Source organism: Metopolophium dirhodum, chromosome 1 (genome assembly GCF_019925205.1).
Source record: "Metopolophium dirhodum isolate CAU chromosome 1, ASM1992520v1, whole genome shotgun sequence".
NCBI lineage: Eukaryota > Metazoa > Arthropoda > Insecta > Hemiptera > Aphididae > Metopolophium > Metopolophium dirhodum.
Window position 1 is genome coordinate 110,453,832 of NC_083560.1, and position 23,609 is coordinate 110,477,440.

The 23,609-nt window shown below is 27.0% G+C and overlaps 1 protein-coding gene across 2 annotated transcripts; it reads right to left on the minus strand.

Annotated features, from left to right (window-relative positions):
* Window positions 1-4,690: 4,690 nt before the first annotated feature.
* On the minus strand, window positions 4,691-21,640 carry LOC132936375 (uncharacterized). Of its 2 annotated transcripts, none has more exons than XM_061003095.1 (4): window positions 21,473-21,640; window positions 8,353-8,500; window positions 5,237-5,573; window positions 4,691-5,128 (listed from the first exon to the last, which is right to left on the minus strand). In XM_061003095.1, exons 2-4 carry the CDS (start codon window positions 8,439-8,441, stop codon window positions 4,907-4,909), a joined length of 648 nt encoding a protein of 215 aa, XP_060859078.1. In that variant the 5' UTR covers window positions 8,442-8,500; window positions 21,473-21,640; the 3' UTR covers window positions 4,691-4,906. The 2 variants fall into 2 exon arrangements, with proteins under 2 accessions (XP_060859078.1, XP_060859079.1); XM_061003096.1 differs by lacking the exon at window positions 21,473-21,640 and adding an exon at window positions 21,134-21,327.
* Between the last annotated feature and the right edge of the window lie 1,969 nt (window positions 21,641-23,609).

Genomic DNA, 23,609 nt, shown 5'->3' on the forward strand with positions numbered 1-23,609 from the left:
TTATAGGTAAACGGTCACTTTGTACGGTCCATTGTTCAAAATGTATAACGCGGACACTTTGTACGGTCGGGTAAAAAGGTACATTGCAGAACGCGGACACTTTGTACTATTATATACATAAAGTATATATATTATAAATATAAGTTATATACCTAAGTTAGCAAGTAAATAATACTATATATTATATATGACAAATTTTACTAAGTTTTTGGACGGTTTTGCGAGCAATACAATTGGATGAATGTGGCAATAGACTTCATAAGAGACAAAAATCCTATACTGCTGGCAATAATAAACTATTAAATTTATGTAACAAACATCAAAAAAAGGAAATAACATATATGGAATTTTTAAATTCCATATATTATACATGCAGTTTTTAAAGATTTTTTTAAATATTAAAGAATGGAAATTTTATATTTTTTAGATCGTTAATTTTGACGAATTATTTCCATATTATAGGTAAAAAATTATATTTTATTTGTCATTATGACATATTTATATTGTACACATTTTTAATTTGCTTTAAACTAATATCTAATATTATAATACAATTAAGATTTATAATAATATTATTGTTTGTTTGATTATTTTGATCATTATTAATATACGATGAAACAATTTACTTTTTATTTTTAGTTTTTCTATTTTAATAATTTACATTATAATTTATAATATTATATATACTTACTACTTAGGTATATAACTTATATTTATGATATATATATACTTTATGTATATAATAGTACAAAGTGTCCGCGTTCTTCAATGTACCTTTTTACCCGACCGTACAAAGTGTCCGCGTTTCGCACTTTTAATGCTCGACCGTACAAAGTGACCTAGAACCCTGTTTATAAGATAATACCACATAAAATAAAACTAATACGAAGCTTAAATTATATTGTAACATTGTCTATAACTGGTTAACAGTAAATGCGTATTTAGTAATGGAAAAAAGTCCAATCAGGACTTTGTTCGGTGGAATTTTATGTGGAAAGAACTATAAGTTCGGGAATTGTCTATTATAATTTATGGATATATGTGACGAAAGTCAGTGGAGGTGGCCAGGCATGGATCTAGAAATGAAAAAAGCGGGGGGGGGGGGGGGGGGGGCTAAATGAAAAAAATTTTTTTTTAATAACTAGAGGGAAATATTTTACACCCCGCATCGATCTCTGTTTTTTAATATTTTATTCTCAAACTTTATAATATATCTAAAAAAATACAAAATAAAAAGCATTTTTTTACAATTTTTTTTATACAATCGATTGAAATAAAATACAAAATCAGTAATCAATGCAGACTGTAGGAAGTTTTCTTCTTTTAGATAAAAAAAATAGTCATCAAAATCCGACAATTCTACTAAGCTGGAGAGTTATTCCTGTAAAGTCATTTTTTTTTATATAATACACCCTATACACCCCCCCCCCCTCCCTAAATAGGTATTGGGTAGTAGATACGTGGAAAAGTCTTATAATTGAGGGGGGCAACTAAAATGTAAAATTTAATTTCCAAATTTTATAAAATTGTGGAAAATTTGAAAAACTGGCACCGGGACCCTTAATGTAAAAACTAATTTTGAGCTTCGAAGGAGTCAGATGTAGGCAATTATTAAAGCATGCGTGTGCGCGCGCCGTGTAAGTATGAGTCTATCAAGTAAGGTTCTAATTTGAAATATTTCACAACAAATAATATGCTGACAAAAAAAAAACAAACTTCTATTAGTCCAATTTTAATTTTGGAAAATTATTTGAACTTGATTGCTTTTTCTCTTTTTCTATGTTGTAGGAAATAGATTTTTGATATTTTGGATGGTTTAAGTATTTATAATAAATGTAGTATGGTTCCAAATATTAATTTATTTAATTTCAAAAAATGATGCACTTTAAAGGGCCAACGAGACAAAAAAATAAAAACGTTTTTCCTACAAATCATAGGAAAGATGCTAACGAAATTGAAAATGCTAATTCAAATTATTTTTTAAAATTAAAACTGGACTACACGAGGTTTATTTTTTATTAGTTTATTGGTCTAAACTCTAAATGCTTGACAAATACAATCGCTTAGAATTTCCTTAAAATATTATATCAAAATTGAAAATGTTTTTTTTTTTAACAAATAACTTAAATAACATTCAATAGTAAAATATATTCTATTATTCTCATAATATTTTATATTATAATATTACTAGTTGTTATTAAGTTCTAACTTATAAGTCATTACGAACAATCTGAAGTATTATTTATTGATTGATTAAAAAAAATAATTAATTTGCCCATAATTATTGAAAAGTAAAAATTTGCAGTGTTTTTAAAAATGATCAGGAAAAACAAAAAAAAAAAGGGAAAGTAGGTAAATGCTCAGCTGTATAGTATAGAAGTCAAGTGTAGGACGTAGGTATAGGTACCTCGTCATTAAGTAGGTCGCTGTAATGGGTACTTATGTTAAATTTGAATTCAATGATAAATCGTTGCATACGAAAAACCTTCTGCACAGAGACTGTCAGACATAAGCCTATTATCATATAATTAATATATTGCTATTAATTATTTTAGTAATATTTATTATATCTAAACATTTTGAAAATATCATTGTGTATCTATATAAAATATAGTATTATACATAAAAGAGTAAAATCCCAAATAAAAATATTTTTAAATTATTTACAAGTTATAACAAAATAACATAAATCGTTATTATTCGTTTGAATATCAAAAAACTGCGTAAAAACAGTAATATAATAAATAAAAATTTCATCAAAATCACGAAAATAAATAAATTATTTTCTACTATAATATATTAATAAGTAATAAAGTTTTAAGTTAAATATCATATGTATTTCTTTTAATTTATTTTCATCACCATGAGGACAACCTCAAGCAGTCGGAGGATTCTATCAAGTTTCCTTCGGCATAGCCATAAGTTTCATACGTTTTTATTATAGCTATTAAACAATTTTCAAGACGTCTGATTTTTTGGAATTTTACGAATCATTTACAAAAAATTAGTCAAAATCACGACAATTTTCGAATTACTTTGTACTTAAAATTTCTTTTCATATTATCTAAGATTTGAAAATTTATTTCAAGATTTCAAAAAAGTTTTTCTGCTTAAAATAAAAAAAATTTTATCGGAAAGTCACATTAATTTTTGTGATTATTTGAGGTTCAAATTTTGATGACATTTTGGATATTTATCCGTAATATTTGTTGTAATTCAAAAACGAATAACCGTAGATACTTGAACTTTTTTCTAAATATTTATGTTTTCATTTTATATACATTTTATTATTTTTTTTTTATTTAAATTAATACCTATCGAAAGATTACTGGGCCTCACTGAGAGAAACTCGTGTGGAGGCCCATGGTATAGTTTTCAAATTATGTTGACTGTTTTTGAGATATTTATAGATATTTAAAATTTTTTATGTTAATCAACATTTATAAAAAAAAAATCATCGTATATTTTAAGTTGTTTTATTTTGAAAATTACACGATGTATAAAAAATGCTAATATAAAATTTTTTAGTCACTTTTGTTATACTTGCTTTTAAATTATATTATATACTTTAAAGTTTAAACCATATTTATTACACATTGAAATATGTTATGTAATTAATAATATTGTTATTCACGTAAAAAATCATAAAAAAATATCAGTTTCATAAACATTATTTACTTATTAGATATTTATTTCGTATTTATATTTACACACATACCTATATAACCATGCCACCCCTTGAGTTGCTGTAAAGTGTCAAAATCAAACTCGACTACCACTTATCAAATATTTACCTGTATTCATAAGTGTTAATACTTTTCTTGTTTTCTATATTATATTATTATATATAGGACCTAACATAAAGTAAATATTAAACTTTTTGGTTTGTGTTATATAGATATAGAAAAAAATTACAAAATACAAACAAAAGTAGTATATAACAATTATGTAGGTATAATATAAAGGTAAATATAGGTACCTAATATAAAAATAAAAATAAATTTCTTTAAAATAATTGTTTTCATTAATTATTTGATTGGTGGTCATTAAGTTTGATTGTAAAGGCAACTGGCAACAAAAATATTTTATAAAAGTTATATTTTTAATACTTTTTATTTTTTATACATATGTATAACATAAAGAATGTTTATTAAACATATTATTAAACTTTTTGTTTTGCCGAAAAGAGAAAGGTACAAATTTGATCAATAACGATTATGCCCTTCAATTGACTATTTGAGTACTAAATTTAACTTGAATTAAATTCTACATCAATTAAAATCTCTATAAATATTGTTGTGAATGGTGTAGTTCTGTTATACAAATTAGAAAATGTTATGTATGAGGTTAGCAGTACATAGTTTAATGTGAAATAAATAAATAGGGGGCTAGAACAAATTTCAATAATGTCCAACAAGTCTATATAAATATTGCTGAAGGTTTTTTGAACGGTTTCAATAAAAATATAATGTTTTGTGTGAAATTAGTAGTACCAAATTTAAGGTTGGATAGTTAAAAAGGAGCTTCAACAAATTCCAACAATATCCATTTAGTCTATTAAGACAGTAAGTTCTTTATATTATTAATACGTTTTGAAAAGTTCTGCTAACAATAATTGAATAATGTTATGCCAGAGCTCCCACCTCTCAACAATTGTTTCAAACCAAAACTTATGAAGATACAAAATAAATAACAATACAATATTATATATTATGAATAGGTTCCTAATTACATTAACAAATTTAGTTAATTAGGTAGTTGACTTCAACTTAAGTATAAGTACCTATAATATACAATATGATGTAATCACTTATAGATAATAATTTAGATAATGTCTAATGACTAATGAGTATAATGGTTGACAGAAATTCATATTGTATAATTATAATTGATGACATACAATTGTTCAGTTTGTATCTCCGTAAGGCTCTGCCCATATTTGATCCACTACTAATGACGATAATCCTGATTGTTTAAAGTTTTCATAAACTCCCCCAGCGACTTGAATACCAAAGTTGGTAATATTTTTCACATTTAGTGTAGGTCCATCTATTATTTCTTTACCCCTATAATAGGGGTGGAATTGTGAAATTGGCATTTTTACTGTGGTATCTGATTCCGTGTTGACCTGTTAAAATCATTGTAAACAAGTTATTAAGCATATTATAGGTTGTAAAATATATATACCTATTAAAGTTACATTTGTGTGTAGTTTATTATAGGTAGAGGTAGGTACCTTAAATTTTTGTTCGTAAGTTGGGTTTGGCTCGTCATTTAAATTATTATGCCTTAAAATAATCTTGTATGTAGTGGCATTTCCCGCGGTTTTGCATACAAATGATATATATTCATATCCCTCAAGGTTTAATTGTGTTAATGTACGGACGCCACTGAAACATGCACCGTTTGGTAATGGATTTAGCAATGTGAATAAGATTGCAGACTGACTAGTTTGAGTTTTATATAAATCAAATGTTGCTTTTGACTTTCCTGCTGATCTCACAGTGTCAGATTGTTCTGTCCAGTTATTTAAATCGGTCGCATTTTGAAAATCAAATAACAACAAACTTGATCTAAATATCAAAAAAATAAATAAAAATAAAATGAAAATATTAAGCTGTTATTAAATTATTGATTTTTGTATAAAATGATAATATAAAATGTAATGGCTGAAATCGCTGTAATGGCTGGACGAGTAAGTAGTGTATACATTATTCATCAAATAATATGAGGTAGGTATATTATATTATTATATGCCTACCTCATATCCGTTTTTGAATATTTCAAGTATTTCTTTATGAATTTATAATATACTTACGATACACTATTTATTTTTCTATTTTTCAAACATAACTAAATATTTTATTATGCACTATTATAAAAAACGAATATGAGGTTGTCTTCGATATATTGTTTACTTATTGTTTTTTTTTAGTGATCCTGCTTTAAAATCGTAACTTCATATAGTCAATAGAACAACTCAAACGAAATATCATTATTTTTCGTTCTGTGGTTGTTTTTGAACTATATGTTCTTACGATTATTTTGTCAAAAACATTTTTTTTTATTTTAAGTACAAAATAAAAATTTTGAAAAAAGTAAGATTATTATTAGTAGATTATTATTTTCTATTGTGACATAAATTATATTTTTGAAGTTCTATTCATTTTTTGAATGAGCAAAATATTTTTCAAGGGATTCCGATGTATTCAAATCGAATTTGAAAAGTCTAATCTATTAGGTTTAAAGTTTTGACGAGTGAAGGGGTGTGTCACTACTGTCACATATCAGTTAGGGGTAAGTACCATGCAAAATGTTTGGTTTACTCTGTCAATCAAAACTTTAAACAGGTATGAACCTATGTATGAACAAATTAACTACTTGTTTAAAATTTGAGTCTGTGGATCCAAATTCTCTGGAAAATATTCTGCTTTGGAATAGAAAATTAAAAATGTTAAGTTGTTATCTATAAAAAAAGTAACACTTAAAAATATTAAAAGATATTACACTGTTCAGAATTATTAAAACGTTATTTATATTTTTCATTTAGCGTTATCAACATTTTCAATTTAGCTTTGATTTGTGTTTGATATTATGATTGTTATAAATTATTATATGTTATGACTTATAACAGCTGTTATAACATTACTCTATTGCTCCATTTAACAAGATGATGACTTATTGTATATTTGTATCGTTAAATTCACTATGTATACGTTATTATATTATATCGAATAAAAAACGAATACACTGCATGATTTTTGTATTTGTAAACATTTAACCTAATTATATGTACTAATAATTACTAACAATCACTGCCTTCATTTGATATTATTGATGAGCACCTTTCCTTAAATATTTAATCATCACAAAAATTGGTTGCAGTGTAATTTTTTAAGTGCACTTATCAGAATTTCAGAATGATCGAAAATATAATAATATTATAAACACCACAGCTCCAGAAATGCTCCAGCTGTAGGAATAATACATGGGTAGAAATATTAAAATCAAGTTTTTTTATATATATATATGTTACTGTGAAAGACCGCAATTGGTGAATGCTGACTGTCACCGGTTAATGCCAACATACACTAAATTCATTGGTGAATGTCGATTTATTGATTAAATTTGTGACCTTAGTAAACATACACTAGTGAATGTCGACATTTATACAACAATATTGGTGAATGTTGGTAATGCCGATATTATTTAATCGCAATTATAAAACAGGTATTATACAAATTGATAATTTTGATAAATAATTTTGAATAGAGAAGTAGCAATCACCAATCTTCAAGTGCAAGCTGTAAAAATGTTGCGAACTTCAAAACAAAAGTTTCAGCCGGTTAATGTTGGAGAAATTGTCCGTATTCGAGTTCCAGATGTTGATCGTAGTAAAATGGATCCCCAAAATATTTTAGCTGTAGTATTAGATATAGTAGATAATGATTTTTATAAATTAGCTACCAAAAACGGTGTTATAAATCGATTATACACCAGAAACCAGTTTTCAGTGTGTAAAGAAAATTTAATATCAATCACTGATGTACAAAGGGATGTACAAATTTCTTTAAGGGAAGCTTCTACATCAAATTCATTGATTGGTGGGCAAGGATATACAAGATGTAACTGTAAAACAAAGTGTACTACAAAAAAGTGTAAATGTAGAAATGTTGGCATTTTATGTAGTACACAATGTCATGACAGTTTGTCATGCTGTAATAAGTAATATTATAAAATAATCATAATTTAAATACCTAATAATTATACAAATATAATATTTTATAATATTGTTTAATAATAATAGTAATAATAATATTTTTTTTGATTTAATTAAAGATATTATGTTGTTTCTACTTTATAACATAAATTACATTCAACTATTAACTATATGTATAGTACTTTAATAATAATATATGTGCGAATACGTATCTATGTCAACATTAACCAAAATCTTGTTGTGTATGTCAACATTGTCCAAAATCCTAACGTAAATGTCAACATCCACTAGTAAATGTCTGTATTATTTTAGTTTTTCAACATTCACCAATTCATTAGGTGTATGTTGACATTCACCAGGTGACTGTCAGCATTCACCAATTGCGGACATTCACAGTAACATATATATTAGTACTTATATTACCTATAGATAGTAAATTTACGCTATTACATTACAATATTTTAGTCTACATGGTATGGCGTATAACCATAGATTAAATAATACTATTGTAATTATTTATAATCAATGGTATAATTGCCGCATAGTTGTGCGAGTGACGTAATATATTAGGGCATGTTTTAACCACCACACAGTCTTATAATTGTATTTGGTATTTATTGATATATACTTACACCGTGGGATTTTGGGCCATAATTGCCGAACGAGAAACTTGTACTGCACTAATCGAAAATAAAATTAACACCTTCAATTTCATCAACATATTACATATATCATATATTCAACAGATTGATTTCTTTTGTGAATTGAAAAACTATAATCCTGAAACCAAATATTAATAATAATTAAAAATAATTAAATAAATATAAAAATAAGGAATAAATGTACAAATACAGCTGATTGAAGAGATCATAATATTATATATTATTTTATAAGGTATATCAACGAACTAATGACCACTTTTAATTAAAGATAAATAATGATACAATATGATTAATGATTATACCATGTCACGACCTATATTTAATATGATCACATATACCTACATATTATATACTATGTATAATTCACTTAATGAAATCGCTCATAATGTTTTAATAAACAATATTATTCGACCTTTTCGTAAAGTGGTTAAAATGAATCAATGTAAACTCTTATATTTTTATGTTTATAAAATTGTATTTTTATAATAATATAGCCTATAAGCCTACCTAAACATTTAGTTTTGTTAGTTATCTTTTTTATAGAATTTATTTATTTAATACTAAAATTACTTTATTACTAAGACATAGGAAATAAAAATAATACATTTATTATGATAACCTGATATATTTTATACATTTTTATTTATTTGCACAAGATTGAGAGTTATAATAATGACTATTGCACAACATTTTTTTTTTAATATGCCCATATTGATGTTAGACAATGTGTTTTTAATTCACAAGAACAAGATGAAATACCTTATCCACTTGTTCTAATACAGTCTCACAATTAGTTTATTTTGTCATTTGTTAAAAATGTCTCACATATTTCATACAACCACCTCATTTAACGTTTCTATAATTAGTAATCAATTTTTTTCAAAATTATTATGCACACAAAATATTAATTGGGTCTGTAAGCCTGTAGTTTATTGGAACAGCCATTATTATGCAACGTTTATATTCATTTTATATTGTTAAAATTTGTTATTTAGTAAGTACCTATACAATGCTAATTGTTTGTTTATTTATTTTTTTTTTGTATTAATGTAATAAATAAATTAGAGAATTTTAATAGGATCGATTCCACCAATATAACAATATATCCCAATTTTTGTTTGTTTAATATATTTTTAAGCAATATGAGTGTTTTTTTAATTGGACGTTTAACAAAACACTTGAATATTCAAATGAAATTCATCATTTTTTAGCCTTATAATGCGTAAACTATAATTCGTTTCAAATGTCTGTATGATCCCATGAATTCCCGCACGCGTTCCCGAGGATTGCTTATCCCTAATAGTGACCTAGCAGCGTACCCTGACGAAGTACACTCGACACTTACTACCTATAATGCAAAGCCACTTCTATAGAAGTATATATGGGATTTTTTAGTTTTTTTTTTAACAGTTGGAAGTCTAGCTTAGCCACTACCGTTGACTTCGTCACCGTATTGCTATAAATAAACTAGTATATGTAAATATATAATATAATATTTATTGTATATCATTCATCGATGAAAGCGCTTCTCGCGTCGGAGCCCGAGACGTTGTGCTCTCTGTTCATTTGTTGTTTCTATTTCTTTCACTCGATGAACGTGCAGCTAAAGTCCCGGGAGGGCTCCGGATTGAAAGTCATTGTGTAGATGTTGGGGGGGGGGGGGAATACATAGGTAACCAGAATTCCATCGTCAGAAACACGTGCCCGATAGCACACGATTCCCAACTTATAGTACACGCACGTGCAAGTACGCGTGATGCATCTATAGACACCGCCCGTTCAACTCGAGATGCAACATTTACGTCACATCAACGTGACATTAATTTCGAAAAATAAAGTCAAGTGAATATAATTTAAACATTTCCGAACAAACTATACTAAAAATAAAAATAATATTATACATTCTTAATTTACATTGGGCTGTAGACACGAAGTTTTGGAGTGAACAATAAGTCGTAGGCCAATGCCTAACATCGGCGGTTAGAACTTATTGTCACTGATCACAAAAGACACCACCTTGGCATGCAAAAAAACTATTGTGGTACCTCATGGAAAAAAATCATAATATATGTAACGGCTCACTCTGTTCAGTTGTACCTACTATTATTATTATTTTATATTCTTTTATACTTTACATAAAATATTAACAAATATTAATAAATAACAAATTGCGTGTGTAAATTATTTCAAATTATGGATAATATCAATAGCTGATGGTTATTTACGTAATGATAATATAATATATAGGTTAGGTACATTTATTTACCTACCTTTTTGTAAAATTATTTGGTTATAATAGCTTAAATTGTATTTTTATCCTTCTAATTAACGAGTGGGGGTAGTTAATAAATATTTAAATAAAAATCTGTAAAAATATAATGTATAGCCAATAATTTAAAACGCTCGTAAAAAATTAATTTGACTTTCAGTAAACTATTTTTTTGTTCTTAAATGTATAAACAAATTTAAGGGGAATCTTGTATTAAATTTTCAAAGTTTAGATACAAATAGAAACAATTTTATGAATTTCCAACTCGAAATAATTTGGAAATTTACGTGATTTTGATGAATTTTGTCTAAATTTTAACTTCAGATGCTCATAAAAAATATTGTGCTCAGAATCTGACACTATAGTTATAACGCTGGTCACTGTGAACGCTCTATCTAAAATAAGAGTATTTGGAAGTTTTAATTGACCCTATATTATAATCAGTTGATTGCGGTAATTTTTTTATAGTTAGTGATTTTTCTAGAGATTCGATTTTCGATTTGCTCATTAAAGAGTTTTTGAATAGAACTGCGATAAAAATAATTGTTACCTAATGAGTAACAACAATCATTGGCAGATAATAATTTATTATTGATTTAGAATTTAAACATATTCAATAGTATGATTTATAGCAGCGTTCCATTTCTAGCAAATAATTAATTAATTTATCGAATAAGTATGTCGATTTTTATTTTTGATAAACGCTTATTGATAAATAATATATACATCTCAACTATCGAATTAACTATTCAATACTTATACACTTTGCCAAAGCTTAAAATAAAACAAACTTAAAAATTACAACAAAAATCTATCTAGTTAATAATAATATCCAGAAAGCAATTCAAAATCACTTTGCATTGTGAGACGTTTAATATTGTTATTGTTAGGTAAAATAAAATACTGAATAACGTGAGGTGGGGACGTCAACTCTTACTGAGGTTCTGACAAAATCGACATTTTCATTTTCCACCATTATGATACCTCACAGTTCACTTTTCCTTTAATGGACGTCTATTAAAATATTAATTATTATTAGGTACTATTAAATATAATAAAAATATATATAATTTAATGGTTTTATTGAAAAAATTGTAAATTTGTATGATTTATAATTTATATTATATTACACCAAGGTGTTACTATGTTAATTACAATTAGAGTATAGAAAAACATGATTTAAAATAAATAAATATATATTTTTTTTAATACAGTGATTTTATTTAAAAAGGAAATATTGTACCACGATGAATGTAATAAAAACTAAAAATCAATACAACAATGACTTTATTAAAATATAATCATAAATGAAACTTAATTAAAAATACAGAAATTCAAATGATGCAAAAACAATTTCAATATTTTGAATTCTCAAATATTTTTAAAAAGTAATTGTATTTATACAAAGGTATATAAATAATTTGTAAAAGTTTAAAACTTCTAAGATTCAGGAACATTTTTAATTATAAAGCAAATTTTATTTTATGAAAAACTGATGTATCGTAAATCGGAGAGTGATTTTTAGCAGTTTTTAATTATAAAATCTATAGTTTTGTGCAAAATCGATTTGAACACAGTTTTAATAATTAACTATATCTATATTTGAAAATTAAATAATAGCTTATCCTTTTGGTGGCCGAATGGAAAATGATATTGAATAGAGGGTCCTTGCATTATATTTAGAGCTATTTTTAAACTTGAATGCCCAATTATATTATATTAAATTTGGCAAATTTTGAGTGATGGTGGTCTAGTTTTCGGTGTGTAAATTACATACGAAAACACTAGAAAATGTAAAAAATACTTGACAAAGCTTACATATTATTTGCTACCAGGGATATCAATGGTAATCACAGGGTTTAAAAAAAAAATAATTTCAAGTTATAACCATAAAATAATAACCAACATTAAACGTAGGTATCAATAATTATTATATTCAATAGCTTAATTATTGGTTCTTTTATATAGAATATTACAGAAAGTATAATTCAAAAGCTATATATTATTATAAATTATTATAGGTACCTACCTACGATTACGATTATGTAATTTTATATTTTATTTTTTTAAATTCACTTTATAAGTTCACTGGTGGAAAAGTGTACCGTTCAATTTCATACTGGTAGAAAAGCGAATCGACCGCAGTTATCTGGTATGGCGGAAAAGGGAAACACCCATCATAGTCGTACTATATACGTATATTATTATACCTATTGTATTATTATATCTCCATTCTACAGAGTGATTCTTTTATCAAAAAACTTTCATTTTCCTGGTTAATTTACTTATAAGTTTTTGAAAACATTTTATGAATCATTTTTTTTATCATATATTTTAATGTTGAGTATATCTTTTACATCAGTTTTGAACTTTTATTTTTGAGTTGTTTAATTACTATGGAGAGGCACAGGGGTATCTGAAAAATGTTAGTGCATGCGCACTTATTCACTAATCAGTTCACTCTATTAACTTAGTAATCCCTAGCAATTAAATCGGAAAATTATAACGATACATTTTTATACGAATATTTTGTTGAATATAAATTATATAAAAAAAAATATTTTAAAAAACACTTAAATAAATTAAGAATATTACCTACTGGCTACTGTTTAGAGATAAAAGAATCACATTGTATACACATTATACTGTACTGACTAGGATGTGTAAACAATATAGTCGGTGGTTTTGGAGTCACGTTCGTGGTCGGTGCATTTGTACTAACTATGTAGCTGTTCTCTCGCGCGTGTGACTGTTGTCGGACAAGACGACGTGTTTAACTGTGTAATAATAATATATTATATTATATTAAATATACGATCGATAGCCTTACACAATGGCTATGTATGCGGGTTGCCAGCCACGGTAGTTGTCTGCGCCCTGCACTTGGCCACGTCCTATATAATATTATGGGTCGCCTGCTCTTATTTCCCTCGTATATACGCAACCATTGTCACGCGATATATCGTCCCCGGTACACGAATTTGTGATGCTGCAGGAGGGTTCAAGTAAGTAGATAGCGATTAGAAAATCCACTCAACGTTTATATATAATATCACGTACCTATATATAAAGACTCGATAAAAGAAAAGTTGAGCAGCCGCTTTAAGATGAAAATACGGATTTTCGTGATATTTATAAAATTTCAATGCCTAATATACCATCCTAACAATCCTAATTTCTCGTATTCAACGTATTCAACCTATCACCGTAGGTGAATCAGTTAAATTTATAAATTATAATTTTTTTTTACTAACTTTATAGAATTGATTTTATTTGGTTTTAAAATAGGCCCAGAGACCACTGAAACAGTCCAATCACGGCTTAACCCAGAATCATTTACCATTCCCCACTTCACAAGTATTGATTTCACGAGGGTTTTGATTTTGAAAATAAAACGCATTCACCGTGATGAGTTGAACTTTCGAGGGAAACATAGTATTAACAACCTTTATTTTAAATATTTAACCATATTATTATATTATTATTAGTGTTATACTGTTATTCCTTTATTATAGATATATTAATCTATAACTGTTAAGATGAGTTAAGTCCTAGATTAAGGTTTTAGCTATAGTTACATTTTAAACAAGTGTGTGTCGCTCTGCTGTACACTAGTGTACAGTAGGTTACAAGTGTTTCACTGTATAATGGATGGTGTTAAATTTGAATTCAATGATATAATATCATTGTATACAAAAAACGATTCTGAGCGAAGACGGTCAGCCAGCTGCCATGCTGCCAGCCCATGATATTACTATAAGTATATTATTTGACGATATTATTGTGAATAAAGTAATTTATTTTCCTATTTACGTTGAATCTTGTTTTTAATTTTCAATCCTTAGCAAGTTAAATATACATAAAAATATAACATATACAAATAACTACAAAATAATTTTAGATTCTGAGTGAAACGATGAATGTATTGATTTCACAATGATGTGTGTTTTTTTTTTATTTTTTTTTTTATTTTTTTTTTTATTTTTTTATTTTTGTGTCTGTGTACACGATAAGTAGTCGAAATAATGCTTCGATTTTCGACTTCAGTATCTTGTTCGATGGGAAAGTGAATATCGTTGGTGCATTGGGGAGGTCAAAATTTTAATTTCCCAGTAGTTTTCAAAAGCGATGTGAAAAACAAAAGAAAAATTAAGGAAAAACGGGAATTTTTACGCAAAATCAATTTTTAACAAAATCGATTTTGGTTATTGGTGTAACTCTAAAACAAATGACCGTAGATGCATGAAATTTTCACTGGTTGTTTATATTTGCATTTTCTATACACAATACAATTTTGAAAATAATTTGACTTTTTTTGAACTGTTTACGGACATTGTCAGTTTTCAGTTTTTTTAAATTTTTTTTCTATAAATATCAATAAAATTTTATTTGTTGGGTAAAAAAGCTTGAAAATTTAATAGAAGGCTCCTAGGTTATTGTTTCAAAGGCAGATGAAAAAAATTAAAAATCCTTAGTCACAGTTTTTTTTTATACACGTTTAAAGTTCAAATCTTGAAAAAATACGGAAAAATCACGAAAAATAGCAAATTATTTTGAGTTGAAATTCATAAAAATTTTTCTTTTTAAATCTAAGATTTGAAAATGTAATATAAGATTACTCATAAGTTTGTCTACCTTTATCAAAAAAAAAATGTCTAGAAGAAACTTAAATTAAATTTTTATGAGCGTCTGAAATTTATATTTTTACAACATTTGATATTTACTCGATTTCTCATGTAACAATTTTCTTATTTTATTGTAATTAAAAAACAAATGACTGTAGATACTTGAAAATTTCACTGAATGTTCATATTAGCATTTTCTATACACCATAAAATGTTGAAAATATTTTGACTCTTTTTGAGCTGTTTACGGACATTGTCAGTTTTCAATTTTTTTAGTTTTTTTTTCTATAAATAACAATAAATTTTTATTTGTTGGGTAAAAAAGCGTGAAAATTTAATATAAGGCTCCTGATATATCGTTCTAATAGCAGTTGAAAAATATTAAAAATACATAGGCACAATTTTTTTTTATAAGCATTTAAAGTTCAAATTTTGACAACATTTATCAAATTTATAATTTATTAATTATTTTGTGGTTAAAAATGTATAAAATGTTTAACTTTTATGGCTAAGGATTTAAAATTTAAAACAAGGCTCCACGTAAATAGGTTATATATAAATTACTTTATTCACAATAATATCATCAAATATACTTGGTAATATCATAGGCTGACTGACCGTTTTCGCTCAGAATCGTTTTTCTTATACAATGATATTATATCATTGAATTCAAATTTAACACCATCCATTACAGTGACCCACTTGTAACCTACTGTACAGCAGAGCGACATCCACTTAACCACCTTTTTTAATTTTAAATTTGATAATTTTTGGCAAAATTTGAACTTAAAACGTTTATAAAAATTTAATTTGACTTTCCAGTAGATATTTTATTTTTATAAATTTAGAGATACATATGAGAAATCTTGTATTAAATTTTAAAATATTAGATTTAAATAAAATTTATTATAAATTTCTACCAAAATAACTTGTACATTTTCGTGATTTTTACGTATTTTGTTAAAATTTAAACTTTAAATGCTTATAAAAAAAATGGTGACTATGTATTTTATTATTTTTCAACTATCATTGTAGCAGTGTGTTAGGAGTCCTGTATTAAATTTTCAAGCTTTTTAACCCAACAAATACAATTTTATTGACATTTATAGAAAAGAAAAACTAATTGGAAACCTAAAATGTCCGTAAACAGCTCAAAGCAATTCAAAATATTTTGAAAGTTATGATGTATAGAAAATGCTATTATAAACACTCAGTGAAAATGTGTTATAGAGTTACCGATTGTTAATAATTATTAATTATATTTGTGATATGTTTATTTTATCGAAATAATTCACACCAAACACTATCTAAAATATATGTTGACAAGCAAATGAAATCAATTAAAATGTAATAAAATAATATAAAATTGAGGACAAAATAAATTAACATATCTTCTTAAAATGAAAATTGAATTCGTTGATTTCACGTTATTTAAAAAATAATTAAGTCAAGTTAGTATAGTTAACAGAAACCAAAAAGTAGGTTAGTTAGTAAGTTAAAAAATTTAAGTAAAATTGATTTTTTAACTTAACTTGAACTGCTTATAACTCATTAGTGTTCATACTTCATATTTTGTTATAAAAAAAACATTTGGGCTTTAAGTGCTTGAGCTTTAAACTAATAAAATGTAATACATATTATTATTACTTATGAGTTTTGTTAAGAATTATGATCAGTTTTGTGAATTCAGTACACTAAAACGTAATTTTTTACCTATACATATATAAATTGTACACGATAACTATTATTTATTTTCCCTATCTGGTTAATAATATAACAAGTTCCTCTATTATACACAAATAGTAATTACACATTTATACGTATGTATTCTGTACTTATAACATATTAAAAAACAAATGGATAAAATAAAATATCTAATAAGACTAAAGCGTTTCTTTAAATTATTTCTTAAATCATTTTTGGGTCTCAAATTTAAAAAGTAATATTTTAAATATAGATCTTGTTTTTAAAGTATATTTTTTTGTAATCCTTTAAATTAAATTGTTTTATTACATTTTTATAATTTTATAATTGGTGTTATAGTTTTCAAACCACTTGTCAATCATATTGTACGCATATACGTCGTATATCCATATTAATATGTATGTATCATATAAGACATATGCTATCTGTGCAGTGAATTTATACATAAGTATTGATTTTAATGTTACCCTGACGTGTGAGAGATATATATTTATAAATACGACTGCGATGCCTATATTCGTAATATTATTGAACCATTGGTATATAGCATAAATTTAAACAAAATGTATCACGTACGTATCTTAAACTTAAATGATTCTGAAAAGTTACTTATATTATGTTTTAAACTTTATACCAATACGGATATACAGTTATTAAAGCCTTAAAGTTTAGGTGCCATACAACGAATAAATAGGTAACTTAAAAAGGAAATTTAAATTTGTGTAGGAATAAAATTTAAATTTTGATTATAACGAGTACGAAATCGACCATATACTATTTCTGTCGACTTACTATCATAATCTAGGTAGGTATACTTGGTATATACAGGGTAATTGTTGTAACAGTGATTGTTCATTATCTTGAAAAGTATTAAGTTTTAGAAAATATTTATTTTTACATAATCTAAAAGCCTGGAACTCATAACATTTTTGAAAAAAATTGTTTTCCGTTCTTTGTCATTATCGTTTTAAGTTTTCTAAGTTTTTACCGTACTGAATAACAGCACACATTTTAGATTCTGAGTGGATCGATAATTATTTATTATGGTTTTATAATGATGTGCGTACTTTTTCCGACTGTCGTCACCTTTTGGGGCAGTAAAAATGCTTCAATTTTCTCTTCAGTATCTTTTTTTGGGATAAAAGTGATTCTAGTTGTTAATTTAGAGGGTAAACTAAAAAAAGTAGTTTTCTAAAGCTTAGGATAAAAAAAAAACCTAACCAGTTTTAGACAAATTCGATTTTGTTTTTTGTATAGTAGCTCAAAAACAAATAACTGTAGGTATTATAAATTACACAAAATGTTTAAATGACCATTCCACACATGATACAGTTTTCCAAATATTTTTACTATTTTTGAGCTATTATTTTAACATCATAAATTAAAAACAAATTTTAAACTACCTATATTGTCTTTGAATAAATTTTTGCTTAGTCAAAAACTTGAAAATGTAATACAAGGTTCCTTATAAGTTGTTATCATAGTGAAACTAAAAATAAAATAGTTGAGCTTATATTTACAATAATTTATTATGAGCGTTTAAAATTAGAATTTTGACAAAATTTGTTAAAATCACTTAAATTTGCAAATTATATTGAATTAGAAATTCATAATTTCTTAATTTTATCTCTAAGATTTAAAAATGAAACACAAGATTCCTCAAAAGTTTTTCTACCTTTAACAAAAAGAAAAAAAAAATTAACGAAAGTCTCTATAATTTTTGATGAGCGTCTGATGTTCTGCAATGGATATTAACTCATAAATTAACGATTTTGTGATTTTCGTATTTTGTTTTAATGATACGAAAATAAATAATTGTATCTAAATATTTAACATTTTCAGCAAATGTTTATTTTATAATTTTCTACACATGGTAATACATTTTAAATACATAAACGTTTCAAAACGTTGACGTACCTAATTCTCAAAAATTGTGGACTTTGGTAGGTAAATAATTATCTTGTAGTAACAAATTCTTCAAAATGCAATATTCTTACTTAAGATTTGAAAATTCAATACAAGATTCTTCATAAAATTATCATATACAAAATATTAATATTAAACAATATTGAAAAAACATAGTCACAACCTTTTTTTTATAAGCGTCAAAAGTTAAAATTTTAAAGAAATTCGTAAAAATCTCAAAAATTCGCAAAATTTGCAAAATATTTTTTAGTAAAAATTTTTTAAAATTTTTAATTTTTATAGCTAAGGTTTGGAGAGTGCAGGGTTCCTAATAAGAACTAAGAAGATATTAGTACTTACACATAAAAATATAAATAAAACATGATAATATTTCATAATAGTTCAAAGAACTAATTGGTACTATAGTCTATTCCACGAGAGATCATGCCGGTTCTGCGTATGCAGAATGATCCCGTCGTCCGCGATGAGCCGTCTTATCGCCTCCATGCGTCTACATTTTACCTACAACGAACGCACAAGTGCTGCTGCCGCCGGCGAACGCCAAATGTTAAGAAATTGGTGGGGGATGCGCAGCGCCGACGAAATTTCGTTTTCCCGCGGCATGATCTCTCGTGAAACAGACTATAGTATATTAGGGGGTCAAATGTTAAAGACTCCCAGTATTTTTCAATATAATAGGGAACAATTAACAGAAAACAACGTCAAAATCACGAAAATATGTATATTATTTGCAGTATGAGAAACTATATAATATGTTGATTAAGTGTTAAGTTAAATAACACATTTTTTTCAAATTATATCACCATTAGGACAACCTCTAGCAGTCATGGGATTCTATCAAGTTTCTTTTGGTTTATCCAGCGGTGTTATACTATTGCGTAAATAGATGGATCACGATATTTTTGCAGGTTTTTTTTACATTTCAAAATGTTTTAAATGTTCAGCATTATTTAATGCTAAGTGCTTTATATGTTTTTCTGTACTAGTAATTTGAAAAATAATATTTTGTAGGCACTAGAAAGTTGTTGCCACAAGTCACAACTATTATATACCTACTTATAATTTTTTTAATTTGATACAAATATTTAAATATACAATGAAATAATTTTTTTTACTGGGTCAAATTCAAATGGTTTGAAAATGTAATTCAAGGTTCCTTATAATTTTTTATAATAGCATTTTAAAAATATTAAAGATACCTTTGTAAGCATTTTGAAAAATTCATCAACATCTCGAAAATTTGCAAATTATATTTTGTTGTTAAACATTTATAAAATGTTAAATTTTTACAGCTTATGATTGACAATTTAAAACAAGGTTTCTCACAAGCAGTTCATAATTTCATACTGTAACCAATCAATTAAAAAAATTACAAACACTTTTTTTTTAGTTATTTTAAGTTCACATTTGTACGAAATTCGAATATTTAAACGGAGAGTAACGATTTTAGTAATTTTGTTGTAATTTAAAAATACTATTCGTGGGTACTTTTAAAATATATTATTATATTATTTTATATACACGGTGGTCGATGACATACAAGTAGGTAATCGATTATCGGTTTGTCAATATTTGTAATATTTTGTATGATAATATTATATGAGGTAATACTAAACAATATGTCAATATTAGAAAACTTGGCAATTTGCATACAAAAACACGATAGGTAATAGAGACCTATAGTCTATACCTACTTAAATTTGGGGGGGGGGGGGAATTGCGATTTGTTAGGTAAGTATGTTCATTACTATTTATACGTCTAAACCCACGTGACATTTGATGGTTAAGAAGAAATAAGTCTATTCAACCTTAAGATTAATAATTATTAATTAATAAAATATTGGATAAGTATTATGCACATTTTTATTATATACGATTAGAAGGTTGCGGATCAATTTATAAATAAGACGTATAAGTTCATGATACTCATGATTCATGAATATGCAATTATCACGCTGTACATTGCCTCAATTAGACTTCAAAGTGCATAACTATATTAATTCATCAACTGTAAATTAAACTCGATAGGTACCTGAAATATAATGTTTGATAACACTTCTAATAAAAGTATCTGCATAAATATTTAGATGATAATGGCCGAAAAAAATGTTACAAGTTAAGTAAAAGATCGTCTTGGAATATTAATAATAATAATTATAGGGAACAAAATTATTTCACAAAGTAGGTAGGTAGCAATCTGTTAAGACTTAACGAACGAGTTGATTACCAGCAATTATTCGTGTGCCCAATAGTGTATAAACCGACGTTGTGCGCCTTTGGTAAAAAACTTTTAGTTGAAAAGTTTAACAGCGACCGCGAGTCAAAGTCGAATTAATTATGGGAACAAACACCCAAATAACTTAATGCTCAGCTTGTTTGCCATACAACATCATCCGAGCGGAGTCTTGCGGTCGACTGCGGCCCGTGGCGCTGTGTTGAAGCACCGTTGTACGAGTGAAAGGGGGGGAGGGGAGGGGTGACGTTCTGGTCCGTGGAAACGGGGTAAGGCGAATGTGGTTAGAGGGGTGGGAGGGGTGGTGAGGAGTGGAAGTCGAACAATATTTACCTTTCCGGTTTTCTGTGGCGGCCGAGCGTCGACCGGTGTAGAACAGTAAACTGTAGACGATGAGCGAGCCAGCTGTGAATAATAACAAAAATAATATGATTTGTGAGTTCGGCTGTGCGTGCGAGCAGTACGACGCGGACGGAGTGACTGCAGCTGCGGCAGCTGCCGTCTGCCGCTGCACTGTGTCGCGTCCGCGGTTTATAGACCGTGGAGGGAGGGTCATCGTGCCGTCGGCGGCTAATGATACGCACATAATATTATTATATTGAACGTTACGTCATAACAGTGATAGTCAAGGTGGATATATTATATATATCTATATATCCACCTTGGTGATAGTATTATTTATATTATACCGCCGCCGGCATCGTCTTGATAATATTTAATATCAGACGCTCGGGGCATTGGCACAGGGCCTACTATAGCAAAAGCCCCCCCCCTCCTCACCCATGCAAACCATCAAAGAAAAATAATAATAATATTACATTACATGGTCCCACAAGTTTGCAAGAAAATTTTATACTACTTTTGAAATTTTTAACAACACTTTTCGAGTACCTATACGTAACTGTAATACAATATTTTGTAACTATATCATATCAAAATGTATTATGTGGAATCTAATTATACCTTCTCTATAATATGTTGTACAGTCTGTAATACGAGGTTTTGATATTTTAAAAGCTACATTATATATATTTTATATAACTCATTCAAATTAATTGTAGGTATTGAATGTTCCATGCACATAGGTAAGTGTAAAAACCTAATCTTATATCCGATAGTACTTACCTACTTTAATATATAATATATACTTTAAGAAGTAGGTATATGGTATATCTAATGACTAGTCGTAGTATATCGCAGTCTTTTGAAAGTATTCAAGTACAAGTCGATAACTGATAAGGCGATAAAAGCGGCCCAACTGGGAATACCGGTAAACGAAGACATACTTAACTTTTATCGTTCTTTTTACGGTACCTTTTTATGGTAATCGTTTACAGCATTATAATATTTATCTAAATATTTATTAGTGGTACTGGTACATAGGTATACACATTTTAGGTAGGTATTACCCCATGTTACCTATTAAAATTAATTAAATGTAGTTATTTACAAATAATTTGTTTAATTATTAAAAAAAAAAAAATAGTATAGGTATGCGTGTCACTTATACATAATTAATGATGATAATAATAATTTATAAAAGGGGTCTCCAACCTACAACGGCCCGCCAAGCTTATTGATTTTTTTGAAAATATTTTAATAATGTAGGAATTATTAAAAATAATTCTAATAAACATTAATTTAATTTCCTCTCTATCCCTATCTAAAAATGTTTGGCCCGTGTTGCCAAAGCGTATTACAGGTTTGGTCCACCCAGGTCCGTAAGGTTGAAGGCTACTGATTTATATCATATTCAATATAGAGCAGTGGCGTCATTTCAGTTTTCAATAGAGGGGGGCAAAGGTTTGGACCGGCTCGAATGGGTAAAAAAAAAAACCGCACACATATTAGTAGTTGATTAGGATATCTTCTTTTTTTATTTTTGAAAATATATCAACTGCATTATCTGTAAATCAATTTTACCTGATTCATTACTATTATAAAGGTATATGATATATTTACAAATTAATATTATCTTAAATTATAATATATTTTTTTTTATTGCTTGCTTACCGGCTCAAGTTTTGTCTGTTTGTTAAACATGCTAGAAATTGTCGATACTTTTCGAGCAGTTTGCGGTAATTTTATATTTTTAGTCGCACCACCCATTTATTTTTTCTAGATCATATTTTGCCCAAATTAAAAGATTAATGTAAACATGCGTCACGAAAAAATTTAATTTAAATTTAGGTAGAATAAGGTACTCAACTAAGTTAACACAATACGCAGAATAGTTGAATCATACACGACTGTCACAAGTTAACTGAAGTCCGTGATCAATGAGTGCCAATTGGTTGTTGTTTTTAGAATTTGTATTTATTTTAGATTTTAGAAATTAAACTATACGAGATTATGATACTAACTGTTCATTTTCCTCACAAAACACACTCACACAAACACACATACATAAATACATACCCATACATACAATGTGTACGTCTCCGCATACGTCTAAATATAAATATATTCC

Coding starts and splice junctions, on each gene's coding strand:
- LOC132936375 (XM_061003095.1), bottom strand. CDS start 8,441: ATGTTGATGAAATTGAAGGTGTTAATTTTATTTTCGATTAGTGCAGTA. Junction 5,574..8,352: donor ATGGCCCAAAATCCCACGGT/GTAAGTATATAT, acceptor TTTGATATTTAG/ATCAAGTTTGTTGTTATTTG. Junction 5,129..5,236: donor CTTACGAACAAAAATTTAAG/GTACCTACCTCT, acceptor TGATTTTAACAG/GTCAACACGGAATCAGATAC.